This window comes from Misgurnus anguillicaudatus, chromosome 12 (assembly GCF_027580225.2).
Source record: "Misgurnus anguillicaudatus chromosome 12, ASM2758022v2, whole genome shotgun sequence".
In the NCBI taxonomy this organism is placed as follows: Eukaryota; Metazoa; Chordata; class Actinopteri; order Cypriniformes; family Cobitidae; genus Misgurnus; species Misgurnus anguillicaudatus.
The window spans coordinates 701,743-724,903 of record NC_073348.2 but is presented as its reverse complement, the minus strand read 5'-3'; the positions used below and the strand labels follow the sequence as shown (position 1 = coordinate 724,903).

The following is a 23,161-nucleotide window of genomic DNA, read 5'->3' as shown; positions in this document are numbered from 1 at the left end:
GCTCAAGGCGGAGTCCCTAACGGCATCACCTGGCGGCCATCTTACGACAGGGCGGTCGCTCACTCGTAGCGTTCAGTTTAATGGTGCAGGTACTTTTAAATGACCATAACTTGCTCAATTTTCTACCGATTTTCAAACGGTTTGGGTTTTTACAAACGTTATTAACGTGGCTATAATTCTGGATGCTTTAACATGTTTCATGAATTTATTTTTATTTTTAGTATAGGTATGCAGTGTCATAGGTACATCTTTGGCGTTTATAACAAACCAAACCGTTTGAAAATCGGTAAAAAATTAAGCAAGTTATGGTCATTTAAAAGCACCCGCACCACTAAAACTCAATGCCACGAGCGAGCGAGCGCCCCGTCGCAAGACGGCCGCCAAAATGCGGACGCTGCACTCAATTGGCCAGCAGCGCGGACGAGCCATCTAGCCTTTATATACATATCTATGGACTTATGACAGTGAAGTTTCCCATAATGCATTTCGCGTCAGGAGTTCGTTCTTCCGAGTCTGAACTTGCAAGTTTGAACTACGAAGGACACAAGTCCGAGTTTGGCGTACTTGGTATTGAGAAACGGCTCTTGAGTATTGAAGTTCTGGCTACGTGAGACTAACCTTCGGCTTACCGCAGCCTTGCGAATCACTCTCTAAGACGACTCGTAACTCCCGAGCCATATTGAAGATTTGTTCAAACTGAACGAATCGGTAATGAACAACCCATCACTAAAAAAATGACGGCTAACTTGCCCGTGTTTAAAATCCGTCAACGTTACACACTTGTGGGCGTGCAAACTATTTGTTTTTAACGTCAAATAACAACTTTTACCTCACAACAGGTCACCCAGGCTACACCTGTTATAAATGCTCTTAGCATAAATAATCTGTGAGATACAAATTATAAGGTGACAAAATCTAAAATTTTAAATAAAAGTAATTGAGATTAGCTATCACTTGACCGTAACGTTAACTTAATGAGCACTTACCGTTTCTTGTGATGCTGTCACAGATGAAGTGTTTTCGTATCCGCTATTAACTTTCCGCTAATGACCACCAAATGCAGATTTTCTCTCTCTATTATCACAATAAAAAAATGCACACGATAAATCGACTGTGTTGCAGTCATTTAGTCAAAGACATTTATTAAAATAAAATATACATTTATCAACCACCTCGAACATAACTGTTACCTGACTGAACCACCTCAAATAATCCGCACAAAATGGCGATCGGAACAACTGTGCAGCCAAGCAAAAACTGACATGGTGTCAAAATATCGCGAGAACTATTTGAAATCAGACTTCTCGAATTGCTCTCGCGCTATTGTGACGTCATTCACTTCGCAGTTCTTACAGCACCGCATGAAGTCGAAGAGTGTCACTATCAGATTTTGGGCGGGAACATTAGAAATTTGAAATATAAAAACGGGCTTATTTAAAGATGACCAAAACCTTACAACATCATCAACCTTTTCTTAGCTTTGGAGCAATTTATCGGCGTGGAAAATTAAAGTATGTTTTTACATACCGGGTCACAAATGTTACTGTAATGATATGCTCTAGCTAAAATAATCAGTGTAATATAAATTATAAGGTGATACAATTTTAATAATGGCAATTAACCAAGCTAACACTTCATATTCAGTAAGAAAATAAATAATTGGCACTAACCTTTTCTAGACGTGTGCTGTCTGCTCGAAGACCTTTTTGTGTCTTTGTGCGCATGCGCGACGCGTCCGCAAATGGCAATCAGATAAACAGCGTTGCACAGAAACATAACCAGGAGTTGACCAGTGATCAGTTCTTAATATTTTAATGAGTGCTACTTTTCATATAAGATTCTTAAATTCATATAAAATCAAGACTTGTGTTTATTTAATTAATTGTTAATTAATTATTCAAATGCAATAAATATGTTTTTATTTGGTCTTTTGTAATTGTTTTGACAATAAATAAATTCACATTTACTAAACTGACTTAAATTTTCGTTGTTATAAAAGATTCAATGAGCAATTAATTAGGTAATTTGGCTCCACCTACTGGAGATTGTAGTTTCGTATTGAAATATTTTTGTATCATACTTCTGTATACTTTAATATAGCAGTGGTGTTCTAAATATGTTCTAAGATGGTCTAACATTGTTCCAAGAACGGTTCCTCTCGTCATTATGAGAACATTTATCAAGTATGAATAACGTCATAAGGACGTTCCAAGAACATTGTTCTAAGAACGTTTTCTCTCATCATTGTGAGAACATTCATATGAATAACATCATAAGGACGTTCCAAGAACATTGTTCTAAGAACGTTTTCCCTCAACGTTCCAAGAACGTAAATTAATTACTAATAACGTTATGAGAACGTTCCAAAAACATTATTTAAAGAACGTTTTGTCCTAACATTTACACAACCTTTAAAGAACGTTAGCGAAAGTTGTGGGAACGTTCCCTGTTAGGTGGGTTGGTGGCTTCCCTGTTTGGTACCATAGGAATGAATGGGGCTAGGCTAAATGCTAACACATTCACGACGCGCTGTACAGTGCACGCATTGAAAAACAATAGATATGTATTAATTCATCTAAGTTGAGGTAATAACATAGTTTAATATGGCAAAAGGGTAGACTATTCCTTTAACTTTAATTGAGACTAGTATTGTGTAAAGCTGGGGTTTCCAAACTTCTCATTTCAAAACCTATTAGACAAGTGTAATCTATTCTAGACCCACTAAAATATTTTTAAATATAAATTTTTTAATGGGGTAAAACACATTTGTTCTCTTTCAGTGGAGTCATTTTATTTTCATAATATTTCATAATGTAAAGTAAATATAAGTTTATTTGCAATACCAAATATTTTATGGTATATTCTTTCAAAACCATTGTCATTGTCAGACAACAGGTCTTCGCAGACCCGCTGTCAGGCGCAACTGGGTTTTTCCCAAAAATAAAAAAAATGATGGCAATACTCGCAAAGATGTTAAAGTGTAAAAGTGATGTTTATTTTACAGTGCTCAAGAGGTGAATACCGACCCAACACTATGTACAAAATTAACAAAAAAAACAAAACTGTGGAAAAACAAAAGAAAATATAAATGTAAATGTAAATACCAGCCCACTACTTTAAGACAAACAAAGGATTTTCTCACGGCACCACACTTGCACGTTAACTAGCCAGGTAAACTGACCCAGACTGTTCTCTGGGGCACCTTCTTATAGGCCAAGCCCCGCCCCTTTTAGTTGAGACCATAATGTAAAAGAGAGGTAGGTAAACAGGTAGTTATGTACTTTTACACAACCCACATATATATATATTTATATGTATCAATAAAATATTTATAGACATCAAAAGGGGATCAAAATAACAAACACAAAAGATAAACAAAAATAATAACCACATAATAAAAGCATCTAGTTTAATTATTTCCCCCCCTACAACAGACAGGATAATGGACGAGCCGGCTTCCGGCTGCTTCACGCCGACACGCCCACTCACAGCGGACCTGGCGCTACTTATCCAGACCGCTGGTGGCGCTCGGGTTCGACCGGCCCATAATGGAGAAGCAACGCGGAAGACCGGCAACACAGACGCTAACAAACACTCATAACAAGGAAGTATAGACATGACAACAGGACAAACAAAAGACAACGCTAATGTGTGTGTATCAAAGCCAGTGTGAATACGGTTGAGGATGGAAACAGAATGGATATGTATGCGTGTATGCAGACTAGACCAGCGTGCTATCGGCGTGCGTGTGCACCCGCCGCCTCAGCAGGAACGGAGAGGATGAGGTATGCAGGGGATGACTGTGTATGTGTGTGTGTGTGTGTGTGTGCTGCACGGACCAACGAGCATAGGGACAGGTCACTCTGTCACAGTCATTGTTAATTATTAATTTGGCAAAACTGTTGTTGCATCATTACGGTGTGTAACACACCTTAACCTACTGTGTGACGGACAAGTGGGTCCTCCTGACAGACAATTTAAAATCCCCTGGTGTACTGAATGTTGTATTGTAATTAAAGTTGCATCTAAGTCTTGTGTAACAGTCTCCATTATTTGTGATTATATTCATAGTGTCACATGGTACTTTCAGCACTTACTACATCACAGTGTTTTTAATGCTTTCTTTTTTAGGGTTATTATAAATTCGTTTATTTTTAAAGAATTCCTTCTTTATGTAGAACATGCAAAGTCTAAAATGTAAAGTGTCATGATCAGCTCTGGGTCTTGTGCAGTGATTAAATGAGCAGGTAGTAAATGTCATAGCTTTAAGTTCTGGATGTAATGAACATTCAGCACATAGGTTTCATGATTTAATTGGGTAAACACACTTGTCGAAACAATTCATGCTGTGATGCTGGATAATACCTGGTCAAATGAATACATGTATAATGTGTTTTAACATTGTATAAGGTTTCTTCATCTATATAGATATATGTTAAAGAACGGTGCAGAGACTGCTGTCCATTATTGGTTACAGTGTATTTGTTAAAATTTTGCCAGTAAGATTATTTCCGTGTACAAGGTACTTTGAGTACCTTTATGTGTCTTATTCTGCACTTAAAACATAAACGCAATTTAAATGCAGGCGTCTCGTCCTTAGAACTGCAAAATATGCAAATGAAACTGGTCTAAACGCAAATAAGTGTATGATTTCATGTTTCTATATTACACGTGATACGAGGTAGGGTATATAATAATTATATTTTATGAATGCAAATTAAATGCAAAACTCTTAAAAAACTGGCAAATTATATGCAGCTGAGGGTTTTTTTTCAATCTTTTTGTTTGTGTTCAATACAATTAAACAAGAAATTAGTGTAAACAATGAAATGAGTTGAGCATTTCGGTCGGTCAGCTGATTCGTCTGCGTTTGCTCGGATTCAAGATCTACAGAAGATGTATATGCAGCTCATAAAAATTTCGAATGTTTCAAGACATCGCCAAGACGTCTTGCAGAGATATTGCAGACGTCTTACTTTTCAATGTTCGCGGCCGATCTACAGAAGATGAAGCGATATTTAGCAGACGTCTCCGCGACGTACGTGTGCTATCTGGGAGTGTTGTAAAGAAGTTGTAAATAAGATTTGGTATGTTGTAAATGTTGTTCCTACTTTAAAATGTAAAAGTTGTAAGTTCTACTCAATACATATACAGTTAGGTCCAGAAATATTGGGACAGATGCCCATTGTGTTATTTTAGCTCTTTACCAAAATTTATTCCAGTTACCGTTTTATTTCAGCTTTATTTATTCACATCAAAATGGGCTGAAGAATTTAGGAATTACAGCCATTTAATATGTAGCTCCTCCTTTTAACGGAGCCAAAAGTAATGGTTAAAAGCTGTTTTATGACCACGAATCGTCATGAATCGAAATGTAAATACACACACAGACAAGTAAAAATGTGACACGTTTGACAAGTATGCAATGCATATTTGAAATGTGACCTATGCATTTAACCCATTCTAGTGAGTAGTAAACAATAAAACAGGTTTAATGGCAACTGTAGACCTCAGCAATGAGTTTCCTCACAGTGCCATTTCAAATGTATGTGCACTTTATATTAGTGTAGATTTGTATGGCTGTTATTTATTTATTGTTCATCAGTTGAAAAAAATAGCTCAGCAAGTGATTCCTACAATATCGTTTCTTGTTTCTTTATCATTATAGTTTTCATGTGAACACCACTATTCTCTTTCATATAAAAAGATTTTTACTATATTTTATACTATATTTTTCATAGTTATCGTTATAATATAAATTATCTTTAACTGTATATGTATATTCATGTCAGAAATAAGAATAATGTTAGATGTTTTTAGAACTTTGTCTTTAATTTTAATAATGGTGAACTCTGTTCTAAATCAAGGTGCCTGTAGCAAAGCATACCCACAACAAAAAAACTCAGAGAGTTGAAGACATGATTGCTGTCACCCTAATATAGTATATTTTAATTTCCTTTAGCTGATATCAATTTGTCCACCGGCCCTCACAAATTTTGGAATTTCCTAGTTTGGCCCCCCTGCAAATGTGTTTGAATAGCCCTGCTCTAGACTACTAGATCATGATTTAAAGTCTTGGAAAAAAAATGTTTACAATGAGTTTTGTGGACTTATTTCAGTGACTTAAAAAATTAGCTTTTTCAAAAACCGCTTTTTCTCTCAAAAATACAAAAATGTACATACATGTTGATCATAAAATATTATAACACTATGTTTAGCACAAACTGGGCTATGAGACACTTGCCATTAATATGTTTTTAAGTAACTGAAAAAAGCACAAATGTCAGTGCATGTCAAAAATTCTCCAGGGCCCTAAAAATCCCTTAGACCCCAGAGCGTTAAATGACATTCTCTTGGAAGGTTGCATTTGTATCTATTTAAAATGTTTCTACACTAGGGATACGGGGGTCGGCGTTTTTTCCAACCCGCGGGTCCCGCTTTTATGAAATATTTGGCCCGCCCCAACCCGCACCGCAACACTGTATCTATTTTTACAACCCGCACCGCCCCGCGACCATTAAAATAGACATACTAGGCATTTGTAACATAAATAAAAAGAGGCTTTATTTTAGCCTAAGAGTGCTTGGAAACAGCCATTAGATTACATCGCCATGTAAACTGGCAACAACATACACCAATGAGCCATAGAAACCAGCATGGTCATATTAATATAGAGATAGGATAATGATAAATCAGGGGTGTCCAATACATCGATCGCAAAGGCAATACCGGTAGATCGCACATAAGTTAACTGTGTATTCTCATGCTGCTTCATGCCTCCACGGGAAAATTGGCATTATGAGTAATTGTGAAACACTTAAGTCTTTTTGAGTTGCTGTGCCTTTCTTCTCATATGTGTTTTTATAAATCTTATGCCTGCCCGCTGCAGCTCAGTCGTGTAAACTTCCGAAATTTACAAGAATGCAATCGCATCGCATTCTTGCTTTCATGCACGAGCTGAAGCACGCGAGAGCGAGCGAACGAGGGAGAGAGAGAGAGAGGCAGCGTTGTGCTGATATATGCTTCTGATACTATTGTAATTTTCTTTCAAGTTTGTTTCACTAAATCACCGCTATTTTAAACAGTACTCGACATGTGCTCCGGGATTTTTTTAACTCCTCAAGAAAATAGAGTAATGGTGACATCCCTAAATCCAATGTAGAGATATATGCAGTATAGTCCACGCATTTAAAGTGTTTTTAGCATGTAGAACTTGTCGGCTTTATCATTTTAAAAGTAGATCACCACACAAAAAAGCAGCATTTGTATTATCTATTCACAAATTCCCTACCTTAATTTCTCCTGCAGATCGTCTTTCATCTTTTAATTCTCCGTTTGTTTTGTTGTTGTGGCTGGCAGCCAGCGGGAGCTACTTGGCCTCTGTGACGTCAAAGGTTTGGGGATATCAAGCTCTGTTGCGGAAGTTACGTTGCCACATAGGCCTACGTAATTTAACCTTATCAAAGAACGTAATTAAATGTAAAAATATATATTCCCAAATATTTAATATATATATGCTACAGGGAATAAGACGCAACATATCAGTTTTTTAATTTTGTTTTTAATGACCCGCCCCAACCCACCCCGCATTAAAGTTACAATTTCTTTACCCGCCCCAACCCGACCCACGGGTTACGAGACAACCCGCGCATCACTATTCTACACCTTCACCTCCAGGATGTGTTGACCGACAGTGACACTGCAATCACAAGTGATTTGCTTAAGCCTGTGTCAGTATCCTGCCAGATCCTTGTTTGTATTTAGATCTAGTTCAGAATGGCAGGGTTCTGACAGTACAATGTTTAATGTGGGAGATGCGTGGTTTTAGTATTGGTTTATTCTGACCACGCATTTCCCGGGTCTCGTCACTTTTCCCCCGATCCCTTCCTTGTGATTCTTTTCAGGTGTGTGTAATTTAGTTTTCCCTATTTAAAGTCCTTGTGTTTGATGTTCTGTACAGGTTAGTTTTGTCCTGTTCCGTGAGTACTTTGTTAAAGAGAAGATCTAATCCAGTTAATGGTTTATGTTTGATCATCGTGTAGTTTTGTGTAGTCTAGTGTATTTAGTGTTTACTCTGTTTTGTTTGCCCCCTCGTGGGCTTTGTTTTCCTGTTTTTACCCAGTTTTGTTAAATAAAGTCTCGTGGTGTTATCCATGTCCGCGCTTGGGTTCTTTCCACATCCGATTCCTAACAGCCTGAGATTCAGCAGCTTGAAGGCAAATCAGGGTTTCCTGATCAGAAGGTAATTCTAAGTAAAATATATAATTTACCTGGGGTCCGTTTCAGAAAGGTGGTTAAGTGAAAACTGAGTATGTTAAACCTGAAATAAGGGAAACTCTGAGTTTTCCGTTTTAATAAGGTAGGTAGGTTAAACCTGAGACAGCGGGGTAAGTCAAGCCTGTTTCAGAAGGAGAGGTAACTTGTACTCGGAGTCTGTTTCCAAAGTAACTTACTCTCTGAACCTAACTTGGTCGGGAGCAGGTTTTATCATGTAAACTCAGTTTCTTGTGGTCTCCTCCCCTTTTTTAAAGGAGTAGCTGTGTTTAATCTTGTTAGTTGCTTTAGTACATTCATTCATTGCGTACTTGTTTATTATGTACACTGTAAAATATTTTTAGCTGTCAAGTTATAATTAAATTGCCAGTGAAGACCATTTTAACCTACTACTTTATATTTTTATATATTACACTAAACTTTCAACTAAATAATTAAAACAGTAAATTGAAATGACTTGTAAAGCTAATATGATATACTTAGGTGCATAGACCATCTAAGTGACTAAAATGTAGTGTAGGTTACTTTTATAGAGGATCCTGTAGATGATGTTGCATTCATTTGTAGAAAGTTAGATTTATGTTGCGAGAGGATTTTGAGACCCCGAGTGTTTTTTTTTGTCATATCCACTTTATGTGAGCGAAATTATTATTTTTGCAGTCATTTTAGATATATAATTATCTTTATGTGACTAATAACAGTCTTTGTAGCCGTACTCTTACATCTGAACAGTTACCTTTACATTTCTTATGAATCCACTGATCATTATCGCTGGTCTAGTGGGTAGTGCTGTGCGGAGTGGATTGGGCAGACGTACTGTCGGCGATCTGAGTTCAAATACCGCCTTGGGGTATTTCTGTTTTATTCATGACAAGTTCGTAGCCTTTTATGCCCAAGTATTATGCTTAATTTTATTTTAGCTGAACTGCTGTCATCTTTTTGTCCATGGGATTACATCTGCATGAAAAGGAATATAATAACGTACAGTCCTCAGTTTATTTACTTCAGATATTTTAACTGTGATGAAAAATTAAATGTATGCATTTTCTAGAGTAGCAATTTACAACAACAACTTTTTTCTTTAAAATATATGCTCGTAGTTGCTGTACACTTGCAGTAACACTTTCAGTTTTAGTAGTAAAAAGGATTAAAACCTCTTTGTCACGTGCTGTTGCCATGGTAAATCTTAATATCGGAGCTCCATTGATGATGGCTTTTCATGGTGGTTGTGCACGCACTTAACTCTGAGTCAACATACTCGGAGTCGATTGAACTAACTCAGATCAGCTGTTCTGTAACCGAAAACTCAGAGTTTCCTATCTCAGAGTAAGTCAACTCAGAGTTCAAGTTTTAACTGAGAGTTGGTTGAACCTCCTTATTGAAATGAGCCCCTGTTCTATGTTAAATTACTATTAAGTGTTTACCAGAGGCGATTCTAGGGTTAGCACTTTAGAGGTGCTGAGCACCCAATGAGCTCCGCTGCCACCACCCACCCTTTTTTCAGAAAAACCAATAATATATCTATTGTAAAATAACTATCATTTTAACATTGGTTCAACTAACTCTAAAATCCAGATTTTTTTTTTTTGAGGACCTTTCAGACATGAAAACGGGTCAGGGGTGAAAAAGATGAGATGGATATTAACCCTCTGAGGGAGGGGGGGTCTGCTCCCCTGTAAGAAAATTTGTAAAATTACATATTTTAAAGCATCAATCTGATTAATTTTGAGATGCATTTTTGCCAAACTTTTTATTTGTGATTAATGGCGAGCTAGCACTTTTTTTTGCCATTAATGCCATATTGAAGTCTCAGGACAAAAGGGCTACAGCAGCAGTGCAGGTATGGTTTTATGTGAATATACAGTGTATTGTTAAACTTTTGTCAAAATGACAAATCTCCTAATTATAACACTTATGCCTACAACATATGGTAGGTTTATAAATAGTTTGTTAATTTACAGCTTTTCTTTTAACAGTCCTTTAATTCAACCATTACCTTTACTATGTCTGAAACAAAGCACTTGTGACTCCTGCATATTTATTTTCAAGTTTGATAGTCAGACACAACTGAAAAATAACAGATAAAAATCTAGGAATAAATAAGAATTGATTTAAAAAGCCACAGTTCGTGATTTCACACATAACTTATTTCGTTTGTTTTCAGTCTTGTCCAAACGGCATGTTTTCATGACGACTGACTCCCAATTGTTAAAATGAGTCTCAAATTAACAATAAACTATATGATAAACTTTAACAACAGAAACACATATGCAACTACACGCTGGGACGCACAAAACTGCATGCGTCTTGCGGATGAACATTGTAACCGGCGCTACTTCTCTCCGTTAAGTCTATAGACGAGTCACTCAGGTACTGTGCTACTCCGCAGCTTCGGCGATCCGCCAGACTAAAATAGTCCGAAAATGAACAATTATTATAGGTGTACTATGGTGATTCAGGATAAGAAAAAACACGTCTTGAAAGATTGAGTAATGATGTACTCACTCATTAGAAACACAACTTTTTGTAAGATTTGAACAAAAAAAGTTGCAACACTTCTTCTACTTCTGTTCCTGCAACACGCAGAGTGAGAATCCGTTATATGTAGAGGATGACACCATTTGTTAAGCAGGGAGGTTTTCATTTTCATCCTTAACATTTACATTTTAAATCAAAAACTACAGAGTATGTTTTGGACATTTAACCTTGTCAAAGACGAACAAAATTTTAAAGATAACAACATTTCTTACTCCAAGTTTTAGGGGTGCTGAGCCACTTTTTAGGGGTGCTGAAGCACCCCTAGAAAGGGGCTAGCCTTGCCCATGGTGATTACTTTGTGATGATGATATTTGTATTTTTAGGGCTCCTGGGAAAATTTGATAGCATCTTTAAAGGATGATGGTCCTCGTGCTGAAAAGGAGTATGAATCTTCAGGTGAAAAGGTAGGTAACTTGTATATTTTTGTATATTATATTTGTTTTTCTCAGCAATAGGAAAGGCATACTGGCAAAATATTAAATGAAATGTACTTCTTTAACCATTTCAATATCCTAACCTCGGGCTTTGTTACACCTCTACCCTCTTTACTGAGGCCAGTTCAGTCAGCATCAAAGTTTTCATTTAAAGAAAATTGATATGCGCTGATGTGGATTTAATACTGAATTTAACATTCATTGGCTCTTTGGATGTCTCTCAAAGCAGATACAGATGTGGCCTTTAAAAATGCGCGTCTCTGAGAGCAGAATGCCGCGAGCACTTCCGAAATTCTGCGAGATCCCGCAGAAGGGGGGTTCGGTGGGGGACGCAGGAAATACAAAAACCTGTAGAGGGCAGTCGTGTTTCATGTAGGCCATACTGACAACAATTTGTGTGCTCGACTTCATGCCGAGCATGTACTGTATGATATTGAAGTAACATAACACAGATTATCGGTGTTTAGGCGATAGACTTTGATGTCATACAAATGCACGCTTTTTTGATGCACGCTTTTTTGCCAGTTACATAAACAGTCACATTCTTTATAAAAATCTGACTCAAACGCGCGTCATTTTTTCCGTGTACTTACAGTAGAAGAGACGTGATGTATGATAATCGAGTCTTAAAACTAAATAATTTGCGAAAACCTTTGAAGAGACCGAGCGCATTTATGCAATATCATTAACTAGTTTATCTAATTTAACATTTTAGTTCATTTTTGCATCTGAACGTTTTAATAGCTTTTACATGGTTGTGTTGCGCTTTTCTGCATTACTGAACAGTAGGCTACTTTTTATATTATTATGTTTCCCTTTACATGGTATGAAAGACGATAAAAAGTATGCAATGGTGTTTAATACATTTCACTGAGAATTTGTATAGTGTTATACTTTTGTAGTAAGGAAATAAAATCATATTTTGAGTGTAAATATTACTAATATTAGTGTTAATAAAACGTTAACGTAAATTCATTTTAACGCCACTAATTTTATTAACGGCGATTAACGCAACGCGCAATTTCTGTTTGACCCTTGGTCCAGCCCATAGTTGAATGAACAGAGACACAGACAAATGTGACCCCTGTCTATGAGTCTAAGGTTTTCATAGAAATAAGAACATTAAGCAAATCGTCTAGCAAATCCAATGCTCTAAATGCTCGTTGGACATCTGAAATTATCTTTATTTATATGTCTGAGAGGTGTAACGTTACCGTCCTCCTAATGATTAATCTAATTCAAAGATGCGTCTTAAAAGCGAAACCAAAATGAATTATGTATGACTTAGAAAATAGACTGCACTGCAGGACTTGCTTGATGTTAAAAGAGTCATTAAGAGAGATAAAGTTCGGTACCTGATTAATGTTAGAGTTATTAAGAGTGTCAAGACTCAAAAGCGATCTTCCATGCTGACTGACATCTGAAGCGCATGCACACAGACGCGCGATTGCGCGACCCGGATATATAGACATCTACACAAAATTTTTGATAAGTTTTGATAAGAATTCACGCAGGTAGAATCTATAATCTGTTATGTCTTAAGTAAATGTTTGGTTAACTGTTGGGTAAAAATATCTGATATGTAACATTATATTAGATGCTTTGTGTGTGCTAAATCTTTTAGTTTTACCACTGATTTTAAGGTATGGATGTGGTAATTTATTGTATGGATGTGGACATTTTTGTGGTAATTTAACTTTGCTGACTCTTTCAACTTCAAACAGGTGTATTTCTGTCATATTTTGTTATATTCCAACAAATCGTGCATTGTTCTATGTTTAAATAGAGAATGTCAAAATATGACTACTGTTTTTTTTAATATTTGCTAATTCTGACTCAACTTGCCAGCACAGGTCACAAATGATGCAGCAGCAAACAAAAATGGAGAAAGAATTTTCCTTTAAGAAGAATTTTCATATACAAAACAATTGCTTAATGGTTCTTTTAAAAATGTAAACAGGCTGTTCTTAACAAACATTTGCATAAAGCATCTATATATGTATATATGATTACAGTATTAAAAACCTGAAAAGTGTTAAATTAGGGTAAATTTAGAATGGATAAAAATGTGTGATTAGTTTGCGATTAATCGCAAGTTAACTCATGAAATCATGCGATTAATCTAGATTAATTTTTTTAATCTATTGACAGCCATAGTAAATCTTCATAAATTCAAGGAGTTTCTGAGGTGTTTGTCATCGGCAAAAGGCGCAGTTTCTTTGTTGCTGATTATAAACCGTTGGCTATGTGATTGTTTAAAATTGACATTTGTTCTACTTATTATTAATTAACTTTTTGCCTACATTTACTCAAATAATATCAATGTGAAAATATAAGTAAATCATACTTCAAGTTAGGCGTAAAACTTACACATTTTGATGTCAAATAGAAATAATAATAATTTGAAATATGCACGTTGAAAGATTGTCACGTACCTACAAAAGGGTATTGGAAAAAGCTTGCATCTGACCTGCAGTGATATCATTCTGGCTTGGTGGGATGTCAGCCGGCGAGTCCTCTGATTCTGACATTGTTCTTTTACTCCTCAGAGTCTAAAACCAGGAGGGCATATTAAGTGTTCATTGTATTTTCATTTTAACTGAGCAGCTATGGTTGCGCATTTCACACACCTCTCCTGACGTTGTTAACACTATGCTTGTTCGACTTCATGTGGCGCCACAAGAACCGACAGCCGGATGACGTCAGAGTACTGCGAGAATGATTCAAGAAATCATATTTCGCCTCGCTCTCGTGATACTGTGACGTCATCCAGATGTCGATTCTTGCGATTCTTGTATAGGTAATGTAGTCTCTGCTCTCGGTGGGACAAATTAGGAAGCGTGCATTGTGAAGGGCACTTTGAAAAGCGGCAGCGCAGCCAAAGGATTAAATTAAGCCTCTGATTTAAACAGATGTGCAAATGAACGTTCCGGTACGCTAAAAACACTTTCAGGACGCACAGTGATGGTGGTAAACTCAAGAGCTATATTTGGAAGTGGCGGTACTGAGTACTGGGCCTACCAGCCCACTTAAAGCACTTGCGGTAGCAAAGGTAGACGGCAAAAGAAAGCTGAAAAAAATGAGAAACCTACACTGAAATAAATTGGAGTAGGATTTAGGCTACTTAAAAAAATCTAGGAAACATTTTTCACTCAGAAAATGCTAGTAAATGTAAACAAAATTATTAGAAGCTTTAACTTTATTACTTTTTTAATTTTAATTCACTCTTTGTTCTAGAGATGTTTATAAATATACTATATTTTTGCATTTTGATGACAAACTGTTCTACACTGTAAAGAAACCAATGTAATCTTCCTGATTTAATCGCGTAAAACACAAGTCTAAACACAAGCACCACTTTTCTGACTGATGATTATCACAAACATCCCAGATTTGTAAACCAATTGTTAATAAAACATATTTAATGCCAACTTTACTTACAAATTCAGAAAATATTTTTTACAGGGTATAAATAAAACGACATGAAGGAAGTTCCAAAATGTAATTAATTGTACATGGGTCAGCTGCTAGTTTTAGCAGCTGCCATTGACACAGAGTCAAGAAAATAAAAACCACCCACCCCCAGGTCTGCCAATTCTTTCCCAACCCCAAATGCTAATCGATCACGTCTCAGGGAATCAAAAGAAAACCGTTTTCACCAGCGTGTGGGGTTTTAATTCCAACCCTTGCAGTTCCTTTGTTAAAATGCAATCTAAGCAAATCTAGGCCTACTACATTGCTGTAAGTTATTTTAAATGAATATTTATAACTTATAAAATTAAGTGGATATCGGGTAACTTATTTTGACATATGTTGAGATAACCTGGGCTCTCAAGTCCCACGTATTCGCCATGAGACATACGCATTTCTGTCAGTTCACACGCCAAACCTTGTAAACTATTTTTCATGCTGAGAAGTAAAATAGAATTTTTTCTGCTATACAATTAATAAAGTAGATGCTGGTATACACAGAGCATTTCTGTCGAGTTTAGCAGTACGTTTTTTAGGTGTGGTCAACTTTACGCAGCACCGCAAAAGCCGACAAGCAGATGACATCAGAGTACCGTGAGAAATAAAGCGGAGGAGGTTGGTTTTAAATCGCTCTCGCGGTACTCTGATGTCATCCACTCATGTTTGAGTCTGTATCAGATGAAAATACAGATTTTGAGGAACAACTTATTGTTTGGAGATTGTCAATGGATGTTTCTGAGTGGTAAGTCTGTTTTTTCAGTATGGACCTGCAAAACGCCAAATGCATAAAATAAAAATTAACTAATATTGTAATGTCTTGGCATGATATGTTTTCTAAAATGTTTAAAAATGAACAAATCAGTTGTGCGAAACTACACAGAATTTTTTTTAATGAAACACATTCAGTGGTTTCAGTGCCTCATGGTGGTTCAGTTTACCCCATCTGGTTCACATTGCCCTACAGCCACCATTTTGAGAAACTGCCTAGCTTAGTTAGTAATTCAGGCTAATCTTTAGCTAAATCATTCACATGGTTTTATACATTAGCCTATCACCAATATTTATGGTATAAATATTTAGACCTGGATAAATCTACTTTGACATAACAGCCATTATACCTGGTATGTATAAATTTTACTTTGATAGGATAAAACTGTTTTTTGTAAAAAAAATCATACTTTAATCATAACTCTTAAATTTGTCCTTCTTTTTAACATAGCCAAATAGAAATTATGGTTGCTACCTGTATTTGTGGTCACATGGCTACAAATCTGTATGGTTGCCTAGATAAAGGGGGTTGGTCAACTTCAGAGTTGGTACTGTGTAACGCATTACTGTACTCTAATTACTTTTCCTGATAACGCAGTAACGTAACGCTTTACATTTTAAAGGCGGAGTCCATGATGTTTGAAAGCCAATGTTGATATTTGAAATCACCTAAACAAACACGCCCCTACCCCAATAGAATCTGGACCTTCTGTTGATAGACCCGCCTCACACATACGCAACCCGGCATTTGATTTGATTTGATTGGCCATAAGTGTGTTTTGGTAGTCGGCCCGTCTCCTTTTCCAACGCGTTTTTCAAACATCGTGGACTCCGCCTTTAAATGTATGTAATTTGATTACAGTTACCAATGACAACATGTTAACGAGCATGCGCGCAGTGTCAGTTAACGAGCATGTGCATAATCACTCGTCGGAGACGCAAGCAAATGTATGCTGTGTGAACGGTGGTTGATCATTCAAGTGGAATACAGACAATACTTGTCCAAAAAAGTGGGCTTTGCGCGATGACATCTGGTCTGCCAGAAGCGATTGTACAGGTGTGTTTTTAAATTACTAATGCACAATAAGGTTTTCTTTGTTTAACTATGTTATTTAATCATGAGCTCAATGCATGCACTGCATTAATTAATCATATGTTTATTTAAACAATTACCAAAACAACTTTTGATTGTTATATTTAACAAACTAACATGAATATTAACATTCTTTAACTTGACCAAAAAGCCCTCGCGAATGCGATGACGTGTTAAAACTCTAGTTTCTGTCTCCGCGACCGCGAATGAACGTGCATAGATAGATAGATAGATGTTAATAAATGTAGAATGTTTAATGAGAAATGTTAAACATGTGTAACTTATTATAAAAGCTACAAATATTTCTGCATCATTATGACCAGTAATTTTAGGAGAGGGCAAATCACACCAAAATAGCTTTAAGCATTCAAATATGACCTTCTGTGTCTCGTCTCTTGTCTCCGCCCCCTTCTTCTCCCTGTTAAAAGTTAATCATTAGTTCATTACCCTCACTTGTTTTCTCCTTATCCTGTTTAGTTTTTCATATTTAATGCCATTGTGTTCTTAGTCCTGTGCTCGTTCATTTTGTACTGTTACTGTGTGATTCTGTCTAGTGTTAGAATCATAGTCAAGTCTAGTTAAAGTCATCTGTGAGTATTCTGTGTTTGTTCTGCCCCCACATGGGCTCTTGTTTTGTCTGTGTTATAATAAAGTGTTTTCAGTTCACCCCCGTCATCGCCTGCGTTTGGGTTCATCCATCCTTGTTTCTGACAGTTTCACTTTGTAGCTTTTTTACATTTGATGTTGTCAAAGTAACTTAAAAGTAAAGTAATTAGTAATTAGATTACTTTTTGCATGTAGTAATCAGTAATGTAATCAAATTACAATTTTAAAGTAGTAATTAGTAATTTGTAGTGGATTACTTTTTTTAAGTAACTTACCCAACACTGGTCAACTTACCCACTGGCTCACTTTGCCCCACTCTCCCCTACTTGGTTTTAAGAAACGGCCATTGTTTACAGAAGCCGGAGCGCGAGCTACAAACTACAGACCGAGTGCGCGGGTGCACAATGGTGAAAGAGCAACACACGATGTATATAACTAAACCAGTGCTCGCAGTACAGACACTTTATATTTTAGCGTAATGCGTACCTTTACTTTCTTTTGCGTGCCACCACGTCTCATGTTGCTGGTACTCTGCTGTAAAGAGTCAAAGGGCGTTTCTATGTGGCGCTGCGCAGACAGTTCGGCACCCAAGACATCAAAGTACCGCGAGAGCAAGTCGAAATGTTACAAATGGTCCGACTTTACCTTTGCTCTCGCTGTACTCTGATGTCAAACGCCGACCAGTCAGCGCCGCACCATTTAAAGTCGAACACACAAAGCGTCAAGGTCTAAGGGTATCAAAATAAAAGTCCAAAATACAAAAATACACAGAACACAAGTAAACACAGAACAAAACCATTACAAACAAACAATGAAACGGTGTCAAAATTCGACAACACAAATAATTAAGATATTAATTTTAAATAGAGTTACGTGTATTAGGCTCACACTAAATTCTCCGTTGCACTTAGTAGAAATGCATTGCACATGCAGTCATCTTAATAGTTGTATGCGCTGTTATGCTGGCAAAAAGGGGTTGACGTCACTTTGCTGTTTTAATAGCAATGTTAAATATACGGCAATGCCCTTATTAACTTCTGGAAACAACCGCAATGACAACGCATATAAAAATTGAGTTTCTTATGCGCTACCTGGTGGATTTTCTGTGAAGCGATAAACATTAAGGGAAAAGGCAAAGTAGCCCCCCCGAAAACACTTGCAGAATTCTGCGAGACTCCGCGAGACGATTGGGCGAATGCCGCGGGAGAAAACGCGCATTTTTAAAGGCCACATCTGTACACATTTAATACATAGTAACAAACTTGTATTTACTTTAAAATCTACCAGGAGCGTGAAGATATCATTTGAAGTAATTGCCCGCCCTAGGGAAGCAGAATCACACAGGGGAGACTGGACTGCTTAAATGACAGTTCCGGCCTGCAGGGTCACCACCACTCGCCTCGATCGCCACCTGAAAACACACACAGAGCTTTCGGCCGTGGCCCTGGAGAACGCCGTTCACTTTGTAAAGAGGAGAAAGGTGATTTCTCGCCGAGCTGAGGGCAACCAACCCCGAGGTGCCAATGGTGTCGACCCTGGACCTCGAGGAAGGGGAGAAAGACCTGGAAGATGCGGATGTGCCGAGCGAAAGGGAGGAGGAAGAGGAGTGCCAGAATGCGCGGTGCCGAAAGAGGGAACAGGGCCTGAAGGAGAAGGTGAAGGACTTAAATGAGCAGGTTGACACCCTCACGGAGTCCCTCCGTGAACTAACCCGCCGCTACAAAATCCTGAAGAGGCGCTCCTCTTCAAAAGGCTCGACCCGCATCAAGCAGGTTACTAGGCGAATCCTGTCATCCCTTGGGCAGGCGGAGGAGGGCGAAGAAGGAGAGGACGTGGCGGAGGACACCGTGGCAGTGGAAACCACGGAAACGGACGAGCCTCAGCCCTCGACCAGTGGGGAAGCTGTAGGAGCGAGTCCTGCCTCCAGCAAGGAAGGGCAGCAGAAAGAGAAAAGCCCCCCCATTCCCCGGACCATGTAGCCATATTGAGTGAGTACAAATGTAATTTTATAACTTAAATTTATGTAAAGTCTTCCCTGCGGCTTTAAGCTGATGACATACTGGAGGAGTTCAGACACTTCCACCTTGGGCTGGACCCTACCACAAAGCTAAAAGAAAACGTGAGCGGCAAGGTGTACCGCATAAAGCAGTTTCTTGCGGTCATGGCTGAAGGAAAATCAAATCTGTCAAGCTTTGTCTTTCTGAATGAGACTGGCTGAAGGAAAATCAAATCTGTCAAGCTTTGTCTTTCTGAATGAGACGGCAAGAATTCAAAAGTAAGTCGTGCGTTTCTCCTGTGTTTAAATGAGCTGTTTTTGTTTGAATAAGTGAACGTTTTGATTAAGTTTCAGTCGGGATGTACAGCAACAGCCTAGGTCGGTCGCGTCAAATAAGTAACATTTGGGATTATTTTTTTATCCCAAATACATCCTGAATCTAACTTATTGGACACCATAGAAATAGGCTGTTGTTGTACATCCAGAATGTAACTTATTGGACACTATAGAAATAGTCTGTTGTTGTACATCCTGAATCTAACTTATTGGACACCATAGTAATAGGCTGTTATTGAACATCCTGTACTTTCACTTTCGCTTTCTAATTTCAACTAATTACACATTAACTACATAGTAACAAACTTCAATTTGCTTCAAATTACATCTTGAAGCGCCTAGTATATTTTAAAGTAATTGCACATGTTATTTTAATTATGTGTTTATTATCATGTGTTTTTTGGACTTAGAGTTTTGTCACTTTCCATTTGTAACCTTTTCGATGGGGCTTTGTTTTCACAGATGGGTGAGCTTGCTGAGGGCGAGAAACATGAAGGAAACAACTGTGAAACATTATATTGATAATGTTTCACAGTTTATGGATTTCCTTGCCGAGGTGCCTCCCCAGTCCTGCCGCCTCTCAAAGACGGTGCTCATCAGCCTGCGGAGGGAGATGAAGGGCATTTGTAAGTCCCTTAGGCGAAGCGTTGGCCTTCATCAGACCAAAGTCAAGGCTGAAAAGGAGGAAAAGGTCCTCCTCAAGAGCACGTTGGCGGAGTGTAAATTGAAGGCGGCTATGCACATTCCCGATGCGCTGGGTGAGTTGCTTTCTGATTTTCAAGGGCTGGGTCGATCGACTGGAGAGTGCAGATTGCAAGGTAGTGTGAGATTTTAATGGTGATGTTGTGTTCTGTGTTTTCTTTAGACCTTCTGGACAGCGACCCCACGCCAAAGTCACAATGGAAATTTTATGGCCTTTTTTCTGCGTACCTCGCCTGCCTGTTCGGGCACCGGGGCGGGGTGCTACAGAATATGATGATCCAAGAGGTGATGGGGGCCAAGTACTCGGCCTCTAAAAAGGCTTATCTGATAAACGTGAGTTCGCTACCTTTTAATGCCTCACAGAATTGTGCATTTACTCTGTTCTGAATCGGTTTGTGTTTTTATGAGTTTACAGATTTTAAGCCACAAGACCAACCAGGTGTACGGGCCGGCCCAGATCGTCCTCACAAAGGAGGAGTACACCTGGGCCCTCCGTTTCCTGGAGGTGAAAGACAAACTGCCTGGAGGGACAACGGCAAAATATTTCTTTTTTACTTCCACCCCTAACCCTTGCAAAAACCTGAATAATTACTTTCAGGAGGCGTGGAAGTATATGGACTTGCCGGGGACGCCCACCTTCACGGACATCCGGACCTCCATCGCCAGCCACGTAAGTGTTTTCTCACAAATAGACAAAAATAGGCAGAGGGTAATGGGACCTCTTCGAATTGCTTATTCGTTGTTTTCTGTCGTTCTAGGCAAAGTTCACGCACGGCAACGACGACAGAGAGAAAATATCGAAGTTCATGTGTCACAACGTCAAAACGGCTGACAAATTTTACGTGACAAACCTGTCAGCGAAGCAGGCGATGGAGCACCGCATTCTTTTTGAGAGGTCCTTGGAGGGTGAGGAGCGCTCTCCGGCAAAACCGGCGTCCGCGGAGCCCGGGGCCGATAAGAAGAGGCAGTCGAAGAGGAAGTCGACAAAGCCACGCAAGAAAAAACCGAAGAAACGCAAACGTCAGGGAGCGACACGGCCGCCGCCACCTCGGATGAGGAGTCCAGCCAGGTAAATTGATTTTCTGTAACCGCACAAAGTCTTTGTTGATCTTCCCTTTGCAGAATACTAATTTTGAATGCATCTTTTCTTTCACAGGAAGAGAAAGTGGAGAGAAAAAAGACTGCAAGGATGAAATACCCCCTCCAACAGGGCAGCCCGCGGGTCTTGCTGACGCCAGTAAAATCTGGCGTAAGAAAGTTCTCGCAACTGTCTCCGTTAAAGGTCAGAAAGACCATTGTATCAAAATCAATGACTTTGACGGGCATGGCCCGGCTTGCCAAGGGGGCCTCTGTCGTGAGGGACCTCATGGCAAAGACACAAAAAAGCCCTTCCCCAAAGACCCCGAAAGAGGACTGATTTGGTTTTTGATAGATGTGTGTTTTTTAAATAGATGTGTTTTTTTAAATAGATGTGTTTTTTAAATAAATGTGTGTGTGTTTAATAAACTTTATTTTCTTCACAAATGTGTGGTTATTCTATATATTCCAGAAGAATTTTGTGTGTTTTCAATAAACTTAATTTTCTTAAAAGATGTGTGGTTATTCTATAAATTGAAAACACCCACAACTCTTCTGGAATAAAGAAACATAAACTTAATTTTCTTAAAAGATGTGTGGTTATTCTATAAATGTTTCTATATTCCAGAATAGTTGTGGGTTTTTTCAATAAACTTAATTTTCTTTAAAGATGTGTGGTTATTCTATAAATTGAAAACACCCAAAACTCTTCTGGAATATAAAAATATAAACTTAATTTTATTAAAATATGTGTGGTTATGCTTTAAAAACCTATATTTATCATTATTGACATAACGAGGTACTTTATATATGAAATTTATGTATATATGGGCTAAAAATTAAAAATGTCCAGCAACAGCCTAAATCGGGCCTGTCAAATAAGCTATGTTTGGGATGTACATTAACAGCCTATTTCTATAGTGTACATTAAGTTACAGTCAGGATGTACAACAACAGCCTAGATTGGACTCATTGAATAAGCTACATTTGGGATGTACAACAACAGACTATTTAGGTCTTGTCAAATAAGTTATAGTTGGGATGTACAGCAACAGCCTAGGCTGGTCGCGTCAAATAAGTGACAGTTGATTTTTTGACTTTTTATCCCAAATGCAACTTATTTAACATGGTCGATTAGATTGTCATTGGACATCCCGACCATAACTTATTTGACGTGACCGAAATAGGCTGTTGTTGTACATCCCGACTGTAACTTGTTTGACACCATGGAAATAGGTTGTTGCTGTACATCCCGACTGTAACTTATTCTAATGGGGCATAAATAGGCTGTTCCTGGACAGCTCGTAAAAAAGAGTGTTAATTCGTCAAAATTCGTAAATGAAATTGTGTTTTTTCGGTCATACGCGTACAGGAAGGCGTGTCTAACATCATAGGGTAATTTGCATATGTAAATTATTCATAATTAGGCTAAAAACTGCTTGTCCAGCAACAACCTAAATTGGACCCATTGAATAAGCTACGTTTGGGATGTACAACAACAGCCTATTTAGGTCTTATCCCGACTGTAACTTATTTGATGTTTAGCAACAGCCTAGGCCGGTCGCATCAAATAAGTGACAGTTGGGATGATTTTTTGACTTTTTATCCCAAATGCAACTTATTTAACATGGTTGATTAAGTTGTCATTGGACATCCTGACCATAACCTATTTGACGTGACCGAAATAGGCTGTTGTTGTACATCCCGAGTGTAACTTGTTTGACACTATGGAAATAGGTTGTGGCTGTACATCCCGACTGTAACTTATTCTAATGGGGCCTAAATAGGCTGTTCTTGGACAGCTCGTTAAAAAAGAGTTTTAATTCGTTAAAATTCCTAAATGCAATGGTGGTTTTTTGGCCGTAC

General features: G+C 38.1%; 1 protein-coding gene across 1 annotated transcript; it reads left to right on the top strand.

Moving 5' to 3' along the window:
- Positions 1-19,348: 19,348 nt before the first annotated feature.
- Positions 19,349-21,693, top strand: LOC129446123 (uncharacterized). The gene is made up of 5 exons (XM_073874687.1): positions 19,349-19,459; positions 19,979-20,274; positions 20,382-20,551; positions 20,634-20,888; positions 20,977-21,693. Exons 1-5 carry the CDS (start codon positions 19,389-19,391, stop codon positions 21,289-21,291), a joined length of 1,107 nt encoding a protein of 368 aa, XP_073730788.1. The 5' UTR covers positions 19,349-19,388; the 3' UTR covers positions 21,292-21,693.
- The last annotated feature ends 1,468 nt before the right edge of the window (positions 21,694-23,161 follow it).